The sequence below is a fragment of the Sphaerodactylus townsendi genome, linkage group LG01, assembly GCF_021028975.2.
Source record: "Sphaerodactylus townsendi isolate TG3544 linkage group LG01, MPM_Stown_v2.3, whole genome shotgun sequence".
Lineage (NCBI taxonomy): Eukaryota > Metazoa > Chordata > Lepidosauria > Squamata > Sphaerodactylidae > Sphaerodactylus > Sphaerodactylus townsendi.
In genome coordinates this window covers 69624826-69650644 of record NC_059425.1, presented here as the reverse complement: position 1 = coordinate 69650644, position 25819 = coordinate 69624826, and the positions used below count along the sequence as shown (strand labels likewise).

The 25819-nt window shown below is 42.0% G+C and overlaps 1 protein-coding gene across 2 annotated transcripts in view; it reads right to left on the bottom strand.

Moving 5' to 3' along the window:
* Positions 1-1649: 1649 nt before the first annotated feature.
* The window catches only part of LRFN2 (leucine rich repeat and fibronectin type III domain containing 2), a 367689-nt gene continuing 343519 nt past the window's right edge, over positions 1650-25819 (bottom strand). Inside the window, exons 3-4 of one of the 2 annotated variants that reach the window (XM_048516371.1) lie at positions 6802-7189; positions 1650-3954 (exon numbers count right to left, since the gene is read on the bottom strand). In XM_048516371.1, the coding sequence (XP_048372328.1) occupies positions 3889-3954; positions 6802-7189 (454 nt within the window). In that variant the 3' untranslated portion in view covers positions 1650-3888. Of the gene's footprint in view, positions 3955-4532; positions 7190-25819 lie in introns of those variants that run through there. The other variant, XM_048516296.1, reaches the window with a different exon arrangement.

The following is a 25819-nucleotide window of genomic DNA, read 5'->3' as shown; positions in this document are numbered from 1 at the left end:
CCCCCTGAGGCTTGGCCTGGCTCTTTGATCTGCTGCTCCAATGTAAGAGCTCATCACCAACCGCACAAAAAAGAGGGGATGGAGTAGGTGGCTGGGATCCCACAAGTAACTGACATGGGATCTCTAAGAGCCTGGCCTCTCCAGTTTACCACTGCGGGAAGCAAAAGAGTATTCTGAGCAAGCAGGGCCTGTCGTCGAAAGGAGGAGTGTGGAGAGTCATTGCAAGCCAACAGAAACCACCATGCAGGACACAGGAGAATCCATTCTTTGTGTGGATGTGCTGTCCTGAAGTCTTGATGGTATCCATTCCAGAATGCTAAGAAGACAAGAATGTCCTTCTCACAGGAACTACTAATTTCATGGCAAAACTTCTTGAAGAGCTGTGAAGGTCTCTTCCAACAGTAAAAAAAAACACCCCAGTTGATGTGTTGGTGAGACAGAAATCAGGAACCATGCATCAAGAAAGTGTGGATAAAATGATCAATTCTGTGCCAGTCTGGATTGTGATAAATTAAACTTTGCCTTAGCATTGTAAACTTTTTTTTTGGGGGGGGGCAAATAAGCTCATTTAGTTTGGGTGAATGAATTATTGACTTAGGTGATAGACTTATTTGAGACTTTTAAACTGCAATGTCCTTGTAAGTGATTGTTAGTTTTATTTTCTGTTAGCCTTTTATTGCCTTTGCCTCTTTCCTGGTGACTGTAGAAATGTGAGGTTGACTTACTGCAGGGAGACCTAATTGAACCTATTTTGATCTGCTTTTGAAAGTATACCTACTGACCCAGATTGACCCCCAGGAGGTTGAAATAATTGGCCATGATCTAAAAGGACATACAGGTTTTTGTCAGCACAGGTACCCACACTGATGCATAAACTACCCCTGAACTGTAATTTTTAAAAATTGATTGTAAGGCTGAGGGAAGAAGTAAGCATTTTAAGCACACATTTTGATTGCTTTAGATTTGTTGATTACTATAGAGATATTAAGTTTATAATAAGCTTTATTTATATATCTAAGAATCTACAGACCCTTGCTGTGAACCTGGGACCCCACAAGGCTGGCCCTGTTCACTCGCATCTATGGCTGGCATCTTCAGAGGCACGTCATGGTGAGATGTGTTTCTCTCCATGGCAAAGAAGAGAGTTATTCAGTGGTGGTGTATATGTTCTTTTCACCTCACATGGTTTGGGTGGAGTTCATTTACAGTTGCATTTGTTGTTGCATTTGCAATCATATTCATAACTGCATTTGACAGTACAAAATAATTAAAGTTTGGATGTGGATCTTGTGATCACCATCCCAAAAGTATTATTACATCAGCCAGACAATATTTCCTTACATAATAATAATAATAATTATTTATTATTATTTATTATATTTGTATACCGCCCTACCCCCGAAGGGCTCAGTGAAGTCTCTGCACACAGTGGGATTTCTTCAGTCCTTAGCAGAGATCACTTTCACTGGTCCTCTTAGAAGGTTTTCGAGAAGTGCTCCAGGATCATCTGAGGAAATGGGAAGGGAAGTCTGTAGGCCCTTTTCATATCCCCATCTAGACCTCCTCTTCTGCTAAGTCAAGTGATATGACCACCACAGCTTGCATAGCTTCACCAAGCAGATAGGAAGTACTGGAGAGAAAGAGCGAGAAAGCACACAGACATCTTCCATGATGTCAGCATGCACACTGAATGAAGGAGTGAAGGAACAAAGCCATGTGAAGCCATTTGTGGAATCAGTGAGAGAAAAATTACAGCTCAGCAACTCAGTTATTTCTTTTGATTCACATTATTAAAAATAACTATTTCCCCCTCTATAATGGAAAGAAATGCATTGGATCTTTGTTGTTGTATACTTGGTAAGTATACTTCTAATATTTTTAATTAACTTCATGGCTGAATGAGAAGTACTCTAGCTGCCAAGATGAAAAGAAACTTGTCAATACAATTAAATAAAAATAAACTCACTACTAGAAATGATAGTGGAAGAGGAAATGCTAAACAAAAATCTTTTAAGTGCTTTCATTGGATTTAATTAAAACAAGGTATAATTAACTAGCAAAGCAATGCTGTCATCTGGACATTTGCACAATGTAGAAATTAAGCTCTCATTTGAATGAAGATGGATGCATCTAGTGAAGCTACTAAATTGATTCTAAACATTTTAGGTTCCTCAGACATTTGCATTGTTAGAGCAGCATTCATTTCAATGGGAGCAACAATATGCAAGCCTTGATCCACAGCCATCTTTGGGGAAAGAATGTATTGTCTTCAATGCAATTGTGATGAAGCGCACAAGGTACCCTGGCAGTATAGATGTGACATTGAGGAGCAGGTACAAAAATCACTGCTTGCTTCAGAGTCCTGGCTGCACTCTGATGTGCATGTGGATTTCCTGAATAAACATATTTCCGACCATGTTTATTTTCTCCAGGCCTCTGGACATGTGATCAATGAGGAAGCCATAGCAGAACAGGAGCTTTGTGATGAGTAGGAGTCTCTGCATGGCTTAGGTCCTCTCACATTACACAAAGTAAACTGTTCCCTTCATCTCATTTCTCCAATTTTCCAGGGAACGGGGAATTCAAGAGGGTATGGTTCAGCCTAGGCATTGCTGTGACTGAACATGTGCAACAACATTCAGAACTGTGAGGAATGATGGATAATGTGGATAGTTCCCTGTGACAGGGGAGAAAGACTAAGCAGGTCTACTCAGAAGTAAGTCTTCATTATTCAAGAACTCCCAGTATCTACTCCCAGTGTCCAGAGATGATTTTTGCTTGCAGAGAGCAAAATTCTTGCTTTCTCCCTCCTGTGACAGCTTGAAATGCACTCCGGAACCCTGTTCTTGAGGGCCAGAAAACCCTCATGAGCAGGATTTTGGATACACTTCAAACTGCTGCATCTAGTGAAGTGTGAAAGTCCGAAAGCTGCATTTCATAAATAGGAATCCTGCCACTCAAAGAAAAAAATCCAGGGAATCTAAGCCTATATCTCCTTGTATACTCTTACACATCAGTTACACTTTTCAGACATAGATTTCCTGGTAGTAGCCCCCTAGGGCTGTCTGAACAGGTATACCAGAATGAATTGAAAGAATGTCTTTGTTTTCTGCACTTAGGAAGGCGTGTAAGATTATTTTTTTTTCAAATTGCATTTGGTGGAGGACAAAGTACACTCCTTAGCAGAATTACACTCTTTTAAATACATTAACTTAATATGACTTAAAGTGTAATTTTGTTCACGTGTTATAGTGAACACACATATATCCTGCATGTACATATGTTAATCTGTTTGCAAGAAGGAAACAGTAGATGTTTACCGGTACCTTACAAATGAAAATGGGGACCAGTACCTGGGTAAATGTGGGGGTCAAATTGTATATTGAGACAGGGGTCTCCAGTGTGGTGCCTGTAGACACAATTATGCCCATGAATACTTTTCTGGTGCCTGCCAAGTATTTGTAGAAAGTGGGTGGGACCAAGTGGGGCACTTACCCAATGAAACTTCTGATTGGCCATTGGAGATTTGATTGAAAGTGCAGATTTTTTTGAGAAAAAAATTGCTTTGGCCACAGCTGCCACCACAGTACAAGGATCTTCGCTATATGACTGAATGTAAACTGTGGCAGCCATTGTGTCATTGACTCCCCCTCCTGCAGCAGCCATTTTGTGACTGCTCCTACCATCCTGCGCCAGAGTTCCAAAGGTGCCCACAGACTCAAAAGTGTTGGGGATCCCTGAATTAATCTGCACATATTTGAGAATTACTCAGAACAAAAACCTAGCGTGCACAAACTATACATACATTCACTGTAACTTTTCAACAGGGTAGATATAACTCTGCTTAGAATGCCACTGTTGGCTGTATTTTTAACCTGTGTGTTATTTTTATCTTATTGATTGACTTTCATATGTGTTTGTGTTCTTCCACCTCTTCTTGCAGCTGCCTTGAGTCTGTGGAGATAAGGGAGGATACACATATGTTAAATAAATAAATTCTTTACTTAATGGAGGCACTACTACATAGTAATTCTGTTAAAAGTAGATATCACTACCACATGGGGCATCCTAGCCAACCGGAACTTCCTTAGAAGCATTATTGTGTCATCCAGATAGTTTCCCCCTGAAACCTCTTGATTGGTCTTGGAATACTTTGAGTCTAGCAAATATTGTCAAACATGCTAAATATCCTCATGCATGGGGCAGCTATTACTATTTGTGGAACGAGAAGCTGACTTCATGACTGACTGGTTTTCATCACCTACCCAGTGTTTCTGAATGTACTAGAATTGAGATCATTAAGAACTGAGTGGTAAGATACCTGGCAGGTAATGCATTGTAGTTTTGGATAGAGATTATACGAACTATACGATGACTTAGTTGCTTATGATTGGTAATAAGTTATCAGGGAAAGAAATAACAAATTTCTTGTGATTCCTCCTTGAAATAATGTACAAATGGAGATTTTTTTAAAAAAACAAGAAATATTATTTGTCAAAAACAAAGCATTAAAATAAATGATAAAGAGAAAATTCATTTTTCCAATAAAGGTTTTTTTTACTGTACATTTTTGTAGCAAAAGAGGGAGGGGGAAGAAAAAGAAAATGTTTGGATCACAGGGATGTCATTTTCTAAAACTCCAAACATGACAAATAACAAGATCAAGTACACAGTCATGTCACAATAATATCTCTGAGATTTTCTTTAAAAAAATACGTAGCAATTTTTGTGTGTTTGTGTCTTTCTTCTGTGCCTTATCATTTGTTCTCTGCACATTGCTGAAAAATAATAAATAATCATACGCAATTTTGGAAAAGGGTTCTTGGGAGGCAGATCCTTAGGAACAAATAAATACAGAAGACTGATTAGATGCAGTTGTCAGTGGTGTAAGGGCTACAAATTCATAGTCAGATCAAATTGTAGTGGCTGAGGAGGGGACTGAGTGTCAGAGAATGCACATCTACAGCCATTCCAGGTACTGAGGAAATGATCTTGTTAATGACTTTGACCATCTAAGCCATAATAAATGGTCTCTGAAGGTTCCTGGGCCAAATAGAAGGAGACAAGGGGATAAGTTACAAACATTACCTGGAATGCTAGGTGGTCTGTGATGCATCTTGTTTTCCATGGCTCATTAGGAATAGTCCTACCAACAAACACTCAATTGTATATCATGCCCTGAAATCTTAGATCTCATGCCCTTAGTTTGACCCATATGGTTAGATTTCATTTTGCGGTACTGAATGAACATTAATTTTTTTGTCACAATGGAACATGTGCCAGTGTTTTTCTTTTTCAGCTAAACAGAGAGCCACTGACCAGAAGCACTTTGTGAAAAAAGTATCTGGAACAGCTCTCCATGTTTGCCTCTGATATACACATATATTTTAAAAACTGGATTCGTCTTTCTCACCTCTATCTCAAACATCAAACATACACTTTATACCAATATCTTTTGCAGTCTGCCTTGCACATTGACAAACAAGGAACCATGAAGGCAAGAGAAGGGGGAGGAGGATTTTTTTTAAAAAAAATCCCTAGATTTCCTTTCTCCTAGAACAGGAAGATCATAGTACAGTTGTGCAGACAATTGGTCTTTTTGATATCCTATTTGGTCAGGGGAGAAAATGGTGAAGAAAATAAAAAGAGTAACAAAAAAAGGGGGGGAGACCATTTTTATTCCAGGGAGAAGAAAAATTCTCAACCAACAATGGCAAGAAAATATCCACATATTGCTGATATCCCTGTGAAATTAAACTGAGGTCCTCTGTTCTTCTTTCTCCCTCTCTCAGATGATGTCCTTCTGCAGGTCCTGGGAAAACTGCAGTGGTAACTGGGACTATCCGCCTGCCAGTTTATATCCACTGGAATGGTCTTCTCAGACAATGAAAAAATGAAGAGGGAGAGAGTTGCCCTCTGAATTAAATATGTGTTGCTTAACCTGCTTTCATTCTCATGAAATTGTGTTTGAACGTTCACCAGGAGACTGGGAGATTTTTTGGAAAGCACTGAACACCATCAATGAATTTCTTGAGACATTCACACATGACATGACAAATGTGTTGGGAGTTTCCATCTGCTTCACACACACACACACCGCTATTAAAATTTCATGACTTCTCAAATCCCACTGTACTTTTAAAATCTTTAATATCTACTGACCAATACGGCTGTGTTTTCCCTCCCTTCATTTTTATGGCCTTTTTAACAATTGAAGATTTTGTAATGCTTGGAGGGGCTAAGGATGGAATAGAGGGCAAATCTTATTTATACTGTGCTTTCCATTACCCATTCTGAGCTCCCATAAGTCCCCTTGGCCCCTGTTAGGTCACTGTCATCATATTGCAAAAGCATGCCATTTACTGAGAGACTACGCTTTGTCCAAATGTTTGTAATCTTTTTGGGGTAGTTGCAACACTGAGAGGTGGAAAAGTCTCCCATATCAAAAGAATGGCTACGTTTAGTTTTACCCTCCAGTGGTAACATGAGGAGGCTACGAAATTTGGACTCCTGCTGGCCAAGCAGTGGCTCCTTGTCCGAGTGATGGGCCACTGTTAAAGTTCTGGAGTCTACTGTTTCCTCCTTTTTCTGACACTTCAGTTCCAGGGAGGCAAAAGCTCCCATGAGCCGATCAATGTTGTTATGCTTTGACCTTGATGGAGGCCTCCACTTACTGGACAATGTGCCCTGCTCACTTTGGAGGCTGTAGCCATCACAGTCGTGACTATTCACAGAGCTAGAAGAAGAAGAGATGCTGCTATGTGCAGATTCACAGTTAAATTCCATGAGCTCATTCCTTACCACCACTTTGGGATTGACTTGGGGTAGGACCCCATTCTGGACAGGTTGGGATCCATTGGTTTGCGAGTAGACATTGCTGACATTAGCCATCTTCCCCGGAGCATTGTTGCAAACTTTGTATCGGACCATCAATATGACGATGAAGATCAACAGAGTTGCCACAATAATCCCTCCTATCACTAAGATCATTGTTCCACCAAGGAACTGGCTGTGCATGGACTGGCACTGGGGATAATCCTCTTTGGTGTAGAACTGGGCACAACCCACAATATTGGTAGCGGTGAGCGTTGTGGCAGTGTCGTCCCACATGGCCAGAACACAAAGATCATATCCAGTTCCAGAAACCAGGTTGTTCACCACAAAAGCCTTGTTTGTAGCAGGAATCATCCTTTAAGTAAAAGAAAACAGCATGAGTATGAACAAGAAAGAAGAGCAGAGCAGTTGCAGAACTACAATTGCCATTAAATCTTAGACTCTTTCAAAAATACAAAAAAGAAAACAGCAGAAAGAAACACTTAATTTTAGGAGTTTATCCCCCACAGTAGAAGTGGCGTAATCTAAACCTGAGTTATTTTTAAGTATTTGTTGACAATGTGCAAAGAAACAACCCATGGGGTCCTTTGCAGAGATCTAATACATCACCCAACTCTCCAGTGAGTCACTGGTAAAGTTTATTAGATGGGAATTAATGTTACTTCAGCTTGACTGTTGACAGGTTAAATTCACTCAATGTGTAAATCAGCAAGGTGACTACCATCTACTCAGCAAACCCAAGAACACTTTAAAATGTAAAGGTAGTCAAATCAACAAAGAGATCTGTCTAGGTTGGTGAAGTGTATGAGCCAGTTTCAAATATTTAAGCACCCAAATATTCCAGAAGGTAATGGTACATTTTATTTTATTTTACTTTAAGAAATTTGACTTCAAAAGATAAATGTGTCAATGTATATTGGGGAAAAAAAGCTGACTAGTGTGTCATGGGCCCTTTCCGCACAGGCAGAATAGAGCGTCCCAGGGACAGCAAAAACGCCATCCCTGGGGAGGCATTCGCACAGCAGCACAGTGCTCATGACGCCCAGGCGGCATGGAAACGCCCCTTTTGAACCTCACTCCACAAGCGAGGTTTTTCAAAAGGGGCGCCTTCCAGCCACTGCTGTGCAAACGGCAGCAGCTGGAAGGTGGCGTTTCTCTCCCGCCTCCCCTGACCAGCTTACCAGCTCCTGCTGGCTCCCGTCGCGCTGTGGAGGCCAGGGGACATGCCTCCTAGCCTTCGTCTCCAGAGCCATCGCTCTGGCCAGGGGGGCGTGTCCCCTGGCATCCACAGCGTGGTGAGAGCCAGCAGGAGCAGGTAAGCCGGTCGGGGAAGGCACAGCCTGTGCGAAGGCTGTGCCTTCCCCTGCATCCCTACAGGACTGTCTGTGCGAACAGTCCCGGAGGGGTGCATCGGCATAATTTATTTTAAGAACGGTCCTGGGGGGGGTGCATCAGCATAATTTATGCCGATGCACCTCCACTCAGTGCCCGTGCGGAAAAGGCCTCTGTGATAGCACACACAGATTTATTTAATCAGGATATGACTATCTTTATTTAACATTCATAAGGTTGCAATCACAGCAATAAACTGGAAAATATTGTTTCTAATTGATTATATTCCTTTGATGACCTGTTTGTTTTCATTTATTTACTACATTTATATTCTGCCTTTTCCCTAATGTGAACCCAATGCAGCTTACATTATTCATCTCTACTCCATTTTATTCCTTGCAGAAAAGTGAGGTAGATTAGGCTAGGAGTGACTGACTGGCCCAAAGTCACCCAACAAGCTTCCACGGCAAAGATGGCATTTGAATTGGAGTCTCCAAGATCCTTTTCCAACACAGTGACCTGTATACCACATTAGCTGTCTGACAGTAACACTGTCACATGTTGATGGTTCACAGCAAGGAGATCTTACTCCTGGACTAGAAATCAAAATATTCAAAATAAAAAAAAATCAAAAAGGAGCACCATAAAAACTTTGGTAGATCGCGCAAACAGAATCTGTGAACCCCACCTCCTTCAAGATGAATTGAATCACCTAAACAGGGCTCTACAGGCTAATGGTTACTCTAATACAGACATCACAAGGGCTGCAAGAACAAGAACAAGCCACATGAACAAAGATAAAGAGCCATCTAGAGGGAAAGTGTTCTTACCATATATCAAGGGAACCACTGACCGCATAGGAAAACTGATGAAGAAGCATAACCTACAAACAATCTACAGACCCACTAAGAAAATTCAACAGATGCTACATTCAGCAAAGGATAAGAGGGATCCTCTAGCTACTGCAGGAGTCTACTGCATACCATGCAGCTGTGGACAAGTCTACATAGGAACCACCAAACGCAGCGCTCAGACACGTATCAAAGAGAACTCAAAAGGCACTGCAGACTATTTCAGCCAGAAAAAATCAGCAATAGCAGAACACATGATAAACCAACCTGGACTTAGAATATTATTTGAAAACACAGAAATTTGGACCACTCTTGCAACCAACCACTCACGTCCAGACTACACAGAGGAAGCCATTGAAATCTACATGAACACATGGACAGAAAGGAGAGAAACCATGAGAACGGTGAGACAGAGACTTGGCTATTGCCAGTGTTTGAAGAAGGAGGAGGAGGAGAGAGAATACTCAGAAGTCAAGACAGTGACTAATCAGCTCCATTAACTGAAACATAGGATGACTATAGACAAAGAGGAAACAAAGGTCAGGATACTTCTCTATTCCAGATGCTCCCCACCCTATTGGACCCTTGCTATCTTCATTGTTACTCCCATGCTATAGACTTCATTGTTACTCATACTTCTATTCAGATGCCCTCAACTATTGACCTGGTTGCCGCCTTTGTTACTCACAGTCAAGGGTTTCCCCACCCACCCTGGACACTCCAACAGATATATACTCCACTTGCTTTCCCAACATCAGATCCTCTGAAGATGCCAGCCACAGATGCAGGCGAAACGTCAGGAGAGAATGCTGCTAGAACACGGCCATACAGCCCGGAAACCACACAGCACCCAAATCAAAATATTCTTTGCTCCTTCTTAGTGGAAGATATACCATGGAATCAAGCATTGCCGCTGACTCAGGAAGAAGATTTGTTTTAACAGCTTTGACTCCATATTGGCAAGAAAGGGATGCAGAAAGGTAGAACGGTAGGCTAGAGGGACTTTCCCACTGAAGATTCATCCTGTGAATTAACCTCAAAGATCATAGTTCCTAAACAGAACTTGGCTCAATTCTACAGGGCCTGTCAGACAGAGATGTTCCACCAGGCTTAAGGCTGAAGCAATGACAGTTACATCTTGCAGGCCTTCATCCTCCCACCCCTATTTTCTTTTCATTTTAAATCTGTCTCTTATGTTTAGTTTGCCTTCCTCTTCCTTTATTTTTTCTTCCCTTCCCTCCTTTTCCAGTGGTACCTGTCAGTTTATCAAATTTTATTAAGGGCACTGTTTGGATTTTATAGTTAGAATTTTAATAATAAGGTTTTAATTATCATGGCGCCTTTGTAATTTTATTGTTTACATTGTGATGAGAGCTGCCCTGAGCCCAACTATAGTCAGGAAAGGGTAGGCTACAAATTTAATAAAAGAAAAGAAAATGAAATATCTTCCTACCTAAGCCGCCATAGGGATAGGTAAGGCCAGGCTTCTTCAAAATCCACTTGAGATTGCTCACAGGCACTAGTAATGACAGGAAACAGTAGCTAAGTATAAACTGTTGTTAGCTACATGTAATCTGGCTCATCAGTAATGCCTGTGTTAAACCTGCAGATACAAACTTAATGGATGATATCTGGTACATTTTTATTCTGTTCTTCCTCCAAGGAACTCAGAATATGTACTTGGTTCCATTTTATCCTCATAAGAACACTGTGAGGTAGGTCCAGCTGACAGAGTGTGTCTGTCCCAAAGTCATTCAGCAAGTGTGGCAAATTGGGGATTTAAATCCAGGTTTCAGTCTAATGTTGTAACCAAAACACTACTCTGGCTCGTTACGCTAATATCAATGTCAGTGCTATGGTCTGCAGCTCAGAGCATGTGCTTTGCATGCCCAAGGACTGAAGGACAATCCTTGACTGTTCCATTTTCTAGATTTGGAAATACCTGGAGATTTGAGGGTAGAGTCTGGGAGAATGAGGTGTAAGGAGAGGAGGAACCTTGGTAGGCTGTAATACCATGCAGACCACTTTCCAAAGCAGCCATTTTCTCCAAAAGTGGGTAAGTGTAAATAAATTAGTAATAAACAAGTGATTTACATAGTCTGGAGATCAGCTGTAATTCTAGAAGATCTCTACAGGTACATGACCGGAAGTTTCTTATCTTGAAGATATTAACACCGTACATTTGTACATTTGTGCATGATAGAGCTGATCTTTACTTGTACACACAGAGTTACCAACTACCTAGTGAAAAAAGTCCTGTAAAAATGTTCTGTAACAGCTGTCATTAAGTTACATACATGATTGCCAGATGAACCCTTCACATTTCTGCCTAAGGTTCTCACTTAATTGCTTGCCTAAAGTTATTCTTTTTCCCATTTCATATTTCTCAGCAACAACTCATATGAGGGAAGAAATTTTTAGACTAGTTGAAAAACAGTTAGAAAGAAGTGGATATGTTCTGCCAGCCATAACCTTTTATTCATTAGTCTGTCAGATGGTCAATGTTGGCAGCTCTTATATATTCAATATGACAAAAATGAGATGTTCCTTGCAGATGGCTGCACATAAATGTTCTTCTGGGGTCATCTAATGGTCCAAAGTGACAGAGGAACACTTTTCTGTTCTAACCTGACAAATCAAGAAAATCTGAGTACTGTTGACATATCATTGTCTTCAAACAGATTCTCTTCTTCAAAGAAAATGAGGATGAGGGTTCACAGAATATTTATTCTGTAATTTTCACACCCTTTTCCTATGGAGTTCAAGACAGCATACATGGGATTGGATCCAATGATCCACAAAGATCACAAATCTAACTGCCATAAATTCCACTCCCATTATCCATGTGGTCATGGATCTTGTGTGGACTACTTGCCATCCTGGCTGGGAAGGAAGCCTCCCAAGTCCAGAAGGGGAGGGGCAACATATTACATATTACATCCAATAAATAAATAAAATGGGTCAAATTGTTTTCTTCTTCAGCTTTTTTTACTGATAAAAGAGGCAGAGATTGATATTTTGTACCCTTCCCCCTCTACATTGCACTCTCCTGACCTGAGTGTGGACCTTGCAGGCCCAGAGATAAAATTTTCTGGGAACATAAAAGATTGCTGGGGGAGGGGAGATGGAAAAGATAACTGGCTGTCACTGTCTTCCTCCGATGGATTTTTTGATCCAACTGATGGTTTCCCCTCCTCCATTCATCATCACAGCAACCCTCTGAGATACGTTAGACTGAGAGTATATGACTACCTCAAGGTCATCTTTGAAGTTTGACAGTGTATGGGGATTTGAACTTGGGTCTGTCCACAAAGAGCTTACAATTGAGAATCTGAAGGGAGACAAAGGAAAGGGAGGGGATTAGTTTCAGTAAAGGGAGGGGATTAAACAGCTATGCCAACGGATTCACAGAAAATATGAGTTTAACAGAGTGATTTGAAGGAAGGGAAAGATACCGTTCCAGATAATAAGGATCAGTGAAGGAGAAACGGTAGATTTTCACCACAGAAAGTTTGTTTAACATGAGGCATTACTGGGTGTGTTTTGTTTCACATCCAACTAATATGACAACAAACATTGATCAAAAAGTCCTATTGTCCCGCTGTCTCTTTCCCCCACCTCTGACCTTCCACCCTTCAGACCCAATTCTACATTGTCAATTGACAGGAAAAAATATCATGGAATATATTTTCTTTTGTACCCCTCATGAAAGAAATAAATGACTCTCCCTCCCTTGACAACTGAATTTTCATTCACACTCCTGAATTAAACAAGTAGCAGGTCCATCTGCCTGCCTGCCTCAGCTGAAGTGTGAAACTAGATGTTCAGGTTTAATCATTCTCTAATCCTTTTTCAAATTCGCACCACATTTTTCTGAGAGGTGAATTAGCCAGCCCCTATAAGCCTCATGCAATTACCTGACACTGTGTGTTTCTTTGCTGATCTCCCTGCATCAACAAAATTACCACCCTGTATACTGTTAGGACCCCTTTCATCATGTCCTTCCTGAAACTATATTCTTGCCCTTTATCCTACTTTTAAAAAGTCCCCTCTCCTTGCTTTGACCTTTTGCAATCCTACTTGTGAGCCACTTTTTTTGTCTCTTCTCCCACTTGTTCCTCTTTTTCACCTTTAATCAAAAATCATTCAGTTGCTGTTTTGTTTTCTCTTGGTTCCTCTGTCTTAAGTTGCTTGAGCAACGCATACAGGGATGGAAAGTTTTGATAAGTTCTTCAGTCTTTGCCTACACCCTTCCATATAACAAACTGTAATTATGATGGTTGCTTTAAAAAGGAGGTAAGAACATAAGAACATCTATGCTAGATCAATGATCCAGCCAGTTCAACATCCTATATCACACTGTGGCCATCCAGTTATCCCTAGAAGGCTTACAAGCAGGCCACAGAGGACAAAGCTGCCCCCTGTTGTTGCTTTCTTGCACGGTATTAAGGGGCCATGGCTCAGTAGCAGAGTACATGCTTGGCATGCAGAAGTCTCCAAGTTCAATCCCTGCCATCTCCAGTTAAAAGGATTAGGCAAAAAGTGATGTGACATGGATGGACCAGTGGTTTGGTTTAAGATTCATGTTTATTCAGAAGGGTTTTCCCCATCTGAATACAAAAATTCAATGTAGACATCCTATTCAGTAGCCATGGATGGATCTGTCTTCCATGAATTGGTCTAATTCCAGAAATAGACAAGCAGGTAACAATATAATTTTTTTTTGTGAACATAGTGGTTCAATTTGAAAGGTCTGATGTCTTTAACAGGATGAATCTACTGTCATTTCCCCATGGAAGTCAGTGGGCCTAGAAGAATGTAGCTCTTTTTAGGCATGCACTGTAAATACCAGAATTTGCTAACTACTTTATGTGTGCATAGTGAGCTAACCTGATATCAATACTTACAGCACCTATTCAAGTGAGCTTACTTCAAGGTAAGTGTTGTTTGGACTTGTGATCATCCACAAGAAGTTATCTGCATGGGCAAGCTGGCTACAATATGAGTGGTGAACTCCCATGATCTTCACAGCAGTCTTCCATGATCATTCCTGATCCCAAGCTGTATAGCCTCCTTCATCAACACCACATTTTTTCCTAATACTTTTTTCTTGGTGAAAGAGGGATTTCCCTAAAGTATTTATACATGCACCAGCATAAACACGTAAGCTGGTTAATCAGTTTTCCTATGCTTTTCCTTGATGAGGAATTATCTTATCAAGCAAAGGCATAATCCTCTATTACTTACTTGCTTATGTTTAAGCTATATTTAGCCACAGTGCCGTACTAAGTGCTGCATAGGACTGATGTGATCCTTCCTCCAGAGGGCTGGTTTTTATTGTAGAAAAAATAGACAAAAATGAGCTCAACAAAAAAGATAGAAGAACAAGGATGAGTCAAGGATGAGAAACCCTCCTGTGCTCTGTTGCTTCCAGAAAGGAAGATGGATTGAGAACTTTTAAGAAGGAAAGGATAACAAAGATACAATATAATTGCACCGAAATGAAAGAGGCAGGTTTTGCACATTTTCACTTCCCATGAGACAAACCACTGTTTTTTAGTAATTTCTACCCCGCCTCCTCTCCCCTTTGCAAAAAGGTGCAAAACTGTTCACAAGGAGTCTGAGGGAAGAGGGAACATATCCCTGTTGCTGAGGCAGTTAGGCCAAATTCTCTCTTGTACTAGAATATACATCCAAATGTTATTGAAGAGATTTTTCTTTTGACTCGGATTGAAACTGATCTTAGTAAATGTAGCTATTTTTCCAAAAATCACCAACTGGTTGTCCTGGAAGCCTTAGAAAGCCTGGTGGGCTCCTAATAATATCATTAGGACTGTCTCAAGATTTCTTAAATCCTCCCAGACCTCCATATGACCCAGTCATCCTAACTACTCTCCCAAACTACCATTCACACCCAACCCCACCCAACTGTGTTGGCTATGATGGTATGTAATGGCTGCTGCAATGTAGCACAACACCAAAAATTTTTACATTATATCTACTATTGATCATTGTTTTCTTCTTGCCTTTTTGGCTGATAAATACATGCAGCTGGGCACAAAAAAACTGTATGCAGCACTTATCAATTTTAAAAGTGTGTTTGATTAGATTCCTGGAGAGATTCTGTGGAGAAAGCTAGAAATGATGGAAATAGATTCCCTGGCTTTTATTCTTAATAAACTCTAGTCAGCTAACTTCTGCCAAGTAAAATATGGGATAAATATCATTTATCCTCCAAAATACCAATCACCAAAGAGGTGGGACAAAGCCGTGTCTTGACCTCTTATCTCTCAAGATAACAAAATGTCACCCTCCCAAATTAGGCTTCTCTGATATGTCTATACTGCTCTTTGCTGGTGATACTACTATCCTCTCATTCACAAGAGTTGGACTTTTAAGATATTTTCATACTTCCCATAATTATTGCCTGGAAAATTTGCTTACCATTAGTTATTCAAAATCTATAATTCTGGTGTTCTCCAAAAGTTGGAAATGTCAAAATTTGGCTGTAAGGAACAACTTGCCCAAGTTAAAAGTTTTAAATATTTGGGCATTACCTTCCAGTGCATTATTACATTACATTACATGACATTGCAGTTTCCACCTTCTCCAGAAAGAAAAACAAATGGCTGTTAAAACACAAGGAACAAAGCCTGTCAACAGCCTGAACAAATCACCAACATTTTGTCCAGCTGCAGTTTTTGAAGGAGCTTATTTGGCTCTTTGGTTCTTCCATATGACTAAGCCCACATAGCAAAGTATCATGTTCCATGTTCAACAGTGCTACAAATACAGAATGGTTATGAATGAGTCCCCCATGTGATGAAACAAAGCAAAGTTTGAAGTGGTCTCTTATATCCCTTGTTTATGGAATAATCAGAGGTCGAATTCCCACTGAAAATTTAATCTAGATACAACCAAGTTTTAAAAGAATCGGCACCTTTTCATCCAGGTTTTAACATCCTCACTGCAGCATGTTTCTAGTAAAGACATCTAGGCCTGCCCCTTGGGAGGGGGTGCCTGTTGTCAGGGGTGCAATTGTTAAGCTAGCAGCATTAAAATTTCAGAGTACCTTTAGGAGATCCTCAGCAAAGAACAAGAGAGACCCCCCTCACTTCTGCAGGAGTCTATCGCATACCCTGCAGTTTTGGAAAAGTCTACATGGGAACCACAAAATGCAGCATTCAAACTTGTATTAAGGAGCACGAATGACACTGTCGGCTTTACCATCCTGAAAAATCTGCAGTTGCAGAACATGTCTTAAACAAAACTGGACATAACATTTTATTTGAAAACACTGAAATTCTGGACAATTCAGAAGGCTACTTTGGCTCATTCCGCACATGCAGAATAATGCACTTTCAAACTGCTTTCAGTGCTCTTTGAAGCTGTGCGGAATAGCAAAATCCACTTGCAAACAGTTGTGAAAGTGGTTTGAAAACGCATTATTTTGCATGTGCGGAAGGGGCCTTTGTCAGACTGCACAGGGAGGCCATTGAAATTCACAAACACCAAGACAATTTCAGCAGGAAAGAAGAGACTTTGAAAACTAGCAAAGCTTGGCTACTAGTGCTTAAAAACACCCAAAGCAAACCCCAAGGGCATGCTAAGTTCATGAACAATGGACTCCACCCAAACACAGGATTTGCATTCACCAATACTACTGCTGCTGCAGAGCATGAACATGTGAATCACTCCCTGGATTGATAAGGCCCACCTGCAATACAATACTATCAACCACATCTTTGCATAACAAGCTCCACCCAAACACTTACTGATTGGTTCTCCACCCTGGGACATGGACAATATATACTCCAAACATTTCCTTCTCTCTGGACACAGTATGTAACAGACTTCCCTCTGTGATACACCTCTGAAGATCCAGCCACAGATGCAGGCAAAACATTAGGAACAAGATCCACCAGACCATGGTCACACAGCCCGGAAAACCCACCAGAACCAATTCCATTTGAGTGTTTTTTAAAAGGTGAAAATATAAGCAGATCCAGGAAACTCCTGTGATAAGGGGGTGAGGAGGAGTGCCAGAAATGGGACTGATCTGTGTTCCACAGTTTGGCTGTGAGGAGATCTCGGGGGAACCTGGATATTTTGGGTGACTATCCCAGGATTCATCACCAGTGAGGAAATCACCAAACAGTCATCCATATTCCAGAATGAACATGTGTCCATGTTGATTTTAGGTTTGGAGACTCTTCAAGTGATCATAAATCACAGTAGACTAGCAATATATTTTGGAAAGGGAGGGTTATTTTAGAGAGAGTCTCAAAAAGTATTGAGATTAGATATCTTCATGAATCATTATCTTCAGTGTGGGAACAAGGATTTTGCTTTTATTTGTTAAACCTTAGAGCATTTTGCACTTCTAACTCAGTCCTAAGTGTTGCATCATGGAAGTGAAATACAGTCTAGGAGTATGTAAAACAAGTTTAGGAAAAATTAGATGTAGGTATGTTGAATTTCAAAAAAATTCAGAATCCCCACATCAGTTTGGGGTTTTTTTCATGGCTTTTTTGAGAATCTTAAAAATTTCAGCTCCATTACTGTCTATGGGGGATCTTTCCATGGTTTTGGGGATGACTGTTTTTTAAGGTAGAGGAATTTTAGAATAGCTTCTGGTGACTCTTTTCAGAAGAATCCTCAAGTTTGGTAAAGATTGGGTCAGGCTGCCCAATGTTATAGAACCCCAAAGGTTTCATACATCTTCCATTTGCAATAGAGCAAAAATAGGGCCCATATAATTGGATCCCCTGAACCACTCTTTACCAAACTTGGCGGTTCTTGTAAGGAGAGTCAACCAGCAGCTATGCTGAAAATTTGGTGCTTCTACCTTTAAAAAGCCTCCATAGCCATGAAAAGATTCCCAATAAACTATAATAGAGCAGGAGTGGGAAATCTGAACTTTAAAGCACTGTAGAGTTCAGTGCAAATGTACCAAAGTGGTTTTTTCCCTTTAAAAGGGGTTTCTTCCTTTCTACTGCTACAGCAGTAAAAATATCTTTTCAAACCTCTTTTGAAAGAGGTTACAAATATGGGTTAGTAGATCAACATTTTCACAATCAAGTTCCCTAAGACCGAAACTTACTGGTTTTCAGTTTCCACAACAGGTCTAGACCTTCATCTTTTATCACCTCAATTTGACTCAATTCTTCAAACACCCTCTCTGAAAATAATTGCCTGGGTTCATGCCCCACATTGTTCATAGTGATCACAGATAAATTCATTTGTGTTCTCTGCCATCTTACTATGTTATAAGTAGTATGCTAGATCTCTAACTGGGACCCTAGAGAGTCACTGACAAAGTAAACAGTACTGATCTTGCTAGACCACTTTGTGTAAAATTACAGGGGGGGAAACAAAATAATCGGCCTTTAAATCTCCTGGCTTTCTGTAGTTTCTATGCTTCTATAAGTGGTAACTGCCCTCCTTCTTGTTTCTCACTGACAAGAGGTTTATGACTGATTGCTGTTGAAATAACACTGGGGAATCTGTACATTTGTGAAGGGGGGCATTGAGCATGAAGAAGCAAAATAGTGTGAGAATAAAAACTCAATCATTTATGTTCAAACAAAGCAAAAGCAAAAGCAAAATGGGGAATATTTGAATGGAACCAGCAAGGCTGATAATATGTCCCAACTCCCCATATGTCCCGACTCAGCCTCTGCAATCTGTGGAGGCAAATTTAGTGGTGGTCCCTGGCCCCTCAATGATGCAACTGGCTTCTACCTGGGCCAGGGCCTTTACTGCTCTGGCAGAATGCTCTCCCTTTAGCTATCAGGGTCCTGCAGGACCTTGGACAGTTCCACAGGACCTGTAAAACGGAGCGGTTCCACTTGGCTTTTGGGAGGGTCAGTGGCTGATTGCCTCCCACGCCATTTTCCCCACATACCATCATCATTGGCAGCCATGTGCTGTGCCCGGTCCCCTCTCAAGGGGATAGGAGGTTTCTTTTGGGTTGCCATCTAATGTTAGGGTTTTTTTCTGTTTTGTTGAAGCTGTATTTAATTGAGTCTGTTTTAATGATTAGATTGTGATTTTAATTGTTTATTTTTATCTTCTGTACACCGCTCAAACCCTTCAGGAATGGGTGATGTAACAAGTTGAACAAACATACAAACAAGCAAACAAATAAACTTGATAGCATCTCTAGTTGCAGAATCACCAGTAGAATCAATCATGTTTCTTTCCCACCTGCAGGGGCATAATGACCATTGGGCAAATTGGGTAGTTGCCCAGGGTGCCCCCTTGTGGCGAGCACCAAAAATGCAGGGTTCGTTTGTTGGGTTTTTTTGGTATTTTAGTGGGTTTTCCGTTTTTGGCCTGCAGAGGGTGCAGTTTATAGGCTAGCAGCACCAAACTTTCAGGGATGTTTTGGGAGACTCTCCTGATGCTATCACCCAGGTTTTGTGAGGTTTGGTTCAGGGGGTCCAAAGCTATGGACTCCCAAAGGGGGTGCCCCATCACCCATTGTTTCCAATGGGAGCTAATAGAAGATGGGGGCTACACTTTTGACGGTCCATAACTTTGGATCCCCTGAACCAACCTTCACCAAAACTGGGTGGTATCATTAAGAGAGTCTGCTAAAGATACCCTGAAAGTTTGGTGCTGCTAGCTTAACAATTGCAACCTTGACAGCAGGCACCCCCCAAATTTCCCCAGATTTTCCTTTTAAATCCTTCCTTCTTCGGCATGGATTTAAAGGCAGAATCTGAGGTCCCCAGTTTAAACATTGAAAGTGATGCTGTTTCAGGGTGAGGGAGAATTAATCCCAAAATAGCATCACTTTCAATGTTGTTTAAACTGGGGACCTCAGATTCTCCCTTTAAGGTGGATTTAAAAAAAGAATACCGGCTCCACAGTTTAGACACCATTGAAAATGATGCTGTTTGGGGGTGGATTCCAGCATTACTTGTTTAAACTAGGGAGCCCAGATTCTCCTTTCAAATCCACCTTAAAGGGAGAATCTGGGGTTCCCAGTTTAAATAACATTGAAAGTGATGCTGTTTCCCCCAATTGGGGGGACTGGATAAAAAACCCTAAAATGTTTTCATAGCAGTAATAAAACATTTTGAAAGCATTTTGAAAATGTTTTCAAAAAATTATTTCTACTGTGTGGCATGGCCTATTGCTGTGTTCAGATTTGTGAGTTGGGGCATGTTCTATAATGTGATGGTGACTTTGAAATGACCTGGTGTAAAAAAATCATTGCTTGGTCCTGGTGGGAAAGGGCGGCTGCCCATGGGGAGGCGCCAAACTCCAGTTTGCTTAGATACGCCACTGGGCATAACTACAAGGGGGCCGGGGATGCGCATTGCACCGGGCACGCGCCTGGGGGCATCAAACTCAGGTTTTGCCCATGGCTCCAGTTTGCCTAGTTACACCACTGCCCACCTGCAATGAGACTAAACTAAAAAACTGTTCTCCACAGCAAATGGAGGAGAGGTGGTGGTGGTGGCGATAGGACCAAGACATTAGATCCATCACTGCATCCTCTCATATGACCTAAAACAGGATAGGCAGTTTCCAAGCGGGTGGAGCAGTAATTGTTAGAAACACGTTTCCCCTGTTTTGATAACCAATACAAGTACATAAGTGGATGGCTTTCTGCACTGGGAATGGAGAGGGGAGAGCTTGCCTAAGTGAGAAACATGTTGTGAAGAGGTGCTGTGGTTAAAGGCAGTGGACTCTAATCTGATGAACCATGTTTGTTTCTCCACTTCTCTGTATGAAGCTTGCTGAAAGACAATTATCTCAGAACTCTCTCAGTCCCACCTACCTCACAAGGTTGAGATGGGAAGAGAAGGTGATTGTAAACTGCTTTGAGCCTCCTTAAAGGTAGAGAAAAGCAGGTTATAAAAATCATCCCCTCATCTTCCTCTTCCTGAAGCTAATTTTCACCTCCTAATAGTGGACTCTTCAAAACTGATCTAGAACATGGGCAGCCCAATCCTCAGTCTGCGGTAGCCATGAATGGAGTCATTGAAGCACCAACCCACTATCTCCAGAGGGCTTTCTGTTGGCATGGGGAGGCAGAAAAAATCCAACCTGGAAAGCCCTCCATAAGGTTTAATGGGCTTATGCCACCCAAAAGGACGGTGTAAGTTCTTGCCTCAGGCCACTGTGCTACTGCCTGCTACTGTCCACCCCCAGAAATGCCCCATGTGCTGGCATCTGATTGGATGCCAACACAGCTCCATGGCAGCCCAGACTTTTGGGTTTCATTTCCATAGAGCTGAAGGCTGGCTGGCGGCTGGCCACTAGTGCCTTTGCTCCCTCCAGCTGGCCACTAGTGCCTTTGCTCCCTCCAACAACCAGCAGAGAGGAGTAGAAGCAGAAGAGACTTGGCCAGGAAGAGCAGAGTGACCTGCTGGTGTTCATTTTGGAGGGCTTTTCTCAAAGCCACAGCTTTTAAAACAGTGTATTTTAACAGGGGTTATCTCTTTTTCTCCTTGTAAGGCTGCTGAATCTGGAAGGTGGGGCTTAACAGGGGTTAACAGAGTTCATCTCTTGTTCCTCTTTGTCCTGAGAGGTGGGGCTTTTGTCCTGAGAGGTGGGGCTTTAGTTCAGTCTCTGGAACCAGCGGCGCGCGCCTAACAGCACACGCAATTTTAATTCAATTTTAATTTAATTTTTTAATTTTTTAAATTAATAAGGACATATTTGACAGATAGTATGTGCAGATAGCTCCAGGGGGGCAGTGACTAAAAGCTTAATATTTAAATATCTAAACAAATCAGATATGAAGACAGAAAGCCAGCAGGGGGATGGGGGCTTTCCAGTGTTTTGCACTGAGTGTCACATGTATGACTATCTGCCACTAGGACAGAAGTCGTGGGTGTGCCCTCGCTGCAATGAGCTCCTGGCACTCAAGGAACGTGTGCGTTCTCTTGAAGCCAAGGTGGCAGACCTGGAGAAGCTGAAAGAGGCAGAGAGGGTGACGGACGAGGCTTTCAGGGACCTAACAGCCGGGTCCCACTCCCAAGGTGACATCTCTTCAGATGTCATGGAGAATGAAGGCCTTAGGGATGGAGGGTGCCAGTCTGAGGTGGTGGAAGATGCTCCCTTAGATGGGATCCCTTCCTTAACTGGTGATCAGCTATCCTCTCGCACTGAGGATACCCCTCGGGGAGGTGGGGGGCTCCTTGTAGTGGGCGATTCGATCATAAGAAATGTAGAGAGTTGGGTTTGTGAGAGGCGTGATGACCGCATGGTGACTTGCCTGCCTGGTGCGAAGGTTGCAGATGTCACGCTTCGTCTAGATAGGCTTTTAGACAGTGCTGGGGTGGAGTCAGCAGTTGTGGTCCACATTGGCACCAACGACATTGGGAAATGTAGCCGGGAGGTTCTGGAAGCTAAATTTAGGCTGCTAGGAAACAGGTTGAAGTCCAGGACTTCCAAGGTGGCATTCTCAGAAATGCTACCCGTTCCACGTGCAGGGCGAGCTAGGCAAGCGGAGATACAGGGTCTCAATGCGTGGATGAGAAGGTGGTGTAAGGCAGAGGGTTTCAGATTTGTCAGGAACTGGGGAACCTTTTGGGACAAGGTAGGCCTGTACAAACGAGACGGGCTTCATCTTAACCAAAGAGGAACCAGGCTGCTGGCGCTCAACATTAAAAAGGTGGCAGAACAGCTTTTAAACTGATCACTGGGGGAAAGCCGACAGGAGCTGAGGTGACTTCGGTTCGGAATACAGTATCTATGGGGATGCAGACAGAGAGGGAGGTTTTTCTAAGTCAACCACATACAAGCGATGAACATAGCAATGTGCATGTGACAAGGGATAGTGTCTACAAAAGACTTGAGGGTAAAGCACATAAATCCCAGGTTAAGGACAGAGACAGGGTATACAGGTGTCTCTATGCTAATAGTAGAAGCATTCAAACTAAAATGGGGGAACTAGAGTACAGAGTTTTGAAGGAGGACTTTGATATAGTGGGCATTACAGAGACATGGTGGAATGAGGAGAACCAGTGGGATGCTGTTATACCAGGCTACAGGCTCTATAGGAAGGATAGGATAGGGCGCATTGGGGGTGGAGTTGCCCTTTACATCAAAGAGAGCATAGTATCACATAAAATAGACAATGCAAGGGGAGCTGGTTCCCCTACAGAATCACTGTGGATATCAATACCAGGTGTGAAGGACAGTTTAATATTAGGAATATATTATCGTCCCCCTGACCAAAGTGAACAAGAGGATTCTGAGATGGAAAAAGAAATTAGAGAGGCCAACAAAAACAAAAATGTAGTGGTAATGGGTGATTTTAACTATCCCCATATAAACTGGAAAAATGCATGTTCAGGGTCATAGTAAGGGAGAGAGCATTCCTTCTGGATATGCTAAAATGACTGTGGCTTAGGAGCAGATGGTTGTGGGAACCAAATCCAGGGGAGAGGTGATCCTAGATCTAATTCTATGTGGGACTCCAGGGACCTGGTGCAGGGTAAGTCAAAGTGTTGTTGAGCCGATAGGGAACAGCGACCACAATTTCCACCGCTGTCAGGATTCAGTATCCTTTCAAAGCATGCTTAACAAGCGGCAACTACTAATGTAGTTACATCTCGGCTTCCAGAAAGGGAAATTTCAAAGATGAGGGGAGGATAGTGCGCAGGAAGCTGAAAGGGAAAATCAAGAGAGTCAAAACTGGTCCAGGATGCTTGGAGGTTATTTAAAAACACAGTAATAAAAGCTCAGCTGAAATGTGGTTCCATTGCAGGTTAGAAAAGGCAGCACTCCAGTCCAAAAAAAGAAAGCCAACCATGGTTAACACACACACAATAAGAGAGGTTGAGGAAATTATCAGAAAAAGAAAATGTTCTTTTAGAAAATGGAAGTCCAGTTTGGCTGATGAAGAATATGAGAGAGGAAGCACAAATGGTAAGGCAAAAAGAGAAGCAAGTTAGCTGTAAGGGAGGCAAGCAAAAGGATTATGAGGAACGCGATGGCTTGCAAAAACATCAAGACCAGCAACAAACAGTTCTTCGCGCTACATCAAAAAAAGCAGGAATGCCAGCAAGGGAAGCGGTAGGCCCGTTAGGATGACAAAGGAAACAAAGGGTGTGCTAAAAGATGGCAGGGAGATTGGCAGGAGAAGCTGAATGAATTTCTTGTGCATCTTTGTCCTTCACCCAAGAGGAGGTGGGAGGAACATTCCTGCACCTGAAACCAAGCTTCTTTAGGAGGCTTAATCCGGAGGAACTAGCCAAGATAGTGGTAGACAAGGAAGAAGTTCTGGCAGCCATTGATAAAACTAAATGTTACCAAATCCCCTGGCCCAGATGCAGCATTCACCCAAGAGTTCTTTAAGAGAGCTCAAGCTAATGAAAATTGCTGATCTTCTCACTTTAATATGCAACTTATCCCTGAAATCAGGCTTCCATCCCTGAAGACTGGAAGATGGCTAATGTCACAATCTTCAATCTTTAAGAAAGGATCTAGGGGAACCGGAAAATTAGCAGGCCAGCTTTCAGTTTGACATCTGTTCCTGGTAAATTAGTAGTGAATCTACTTCATTAAAGATAACATTATAAAAACATGTAGAAAAAGCAAGACTCTGCTGGAGAAAAAAAAAAGAGCTTCAAAGCATTTTGGCTTTTGCAGAGGCAAAATCCTAGTCTTTTACAAACTTTAACTTCAGAGATTCTTTGAGGGTGTAAACAGGCATGTGGACAGGGGTGAACCGGTGGACATTGTCCAGTTGGATTTCCAAAAGGCTTTTGACAAAGTTCCTCACCAGAGACTAAGTTGGAGAAAAAAAAAAACTCAGCAAATGAAGGAATAAGAGGGGAAGTCCTCCTATGGATTAAAACCCAATGGTTGAGAAACAGGAAACAAAAGAGTGGAAGTGTACCAATGGGAAGTTTCCTCACAATGGAGAGATAGTGGGGAGTGGTGTCCCCCAAGGATCCGGGCCGCTTTTGGGACCAGTGCTCTTTAACTCTATTCATAAATGACCTGGAAAGTAGGGGTGGGCAGCGCGGGTGGCCTAAGTTCTGCAGATGATACCAAATTATGTAGGAAAAGTGGTAGGGAGAACCCCACAAAAGATTGCTGAAGAGCATCCAAGCGGATCCTTCGGATAAATTCAGGATGTAGGGCCCAGAAATGGCAATGCAGTTCAATGCGTTAGCAAAATGCAAAAGTGATGCACACAGGGAAGCAAAAAATCCACACTTCCCATTAATAATGACCGCCACAGGTTGGCTTTCAGTGCTATCAGTCACAGCTAACTTCAGGAAAGGGATTTAGGCTGCTCTTTAGTTGATAGTTCCATGGGAATGTCAACTCAATGCATGGGCAGCTGTGAAAAGGCAAAACTCTATGCTGACTGGATCATTAGGGAAAGGAATTATAATAAAACTGCAAAGATTGTCATGCCCTTATATAGCAGTGAAAGTGCTGCACCGCGACTTTGGAGTACTTCGTGTCCAGTTCTGGTCGCCAAGCATCTCAAAAAAAGCGATATTGGAGGAGATAGGAAAAAAGTGCAGAGAAGGGCATAAATGTGAGGATGATTGAGGGACTGGGAGCACCTTCCCCTATGAGGAGAGGCTGCAGCCGTTTGGGACCTCCCTTTTAGTTTCAGCCGAGAGGAGGCGGCTAAGGGGGTGATAAGGATTGAAGTCTATAAAATCTATGGCAATGGTGCAGGTACGAATGCTGACAGAGAGAAATTTTTCTCTCTTTCTCACAATACTGAGAAACCAGGGGCATTCCATTGAAAATGCTGGGGGAAGAATTAGAGGATCCTTCAATTTCAAAGCGAAACACTTCTTCACGCAACG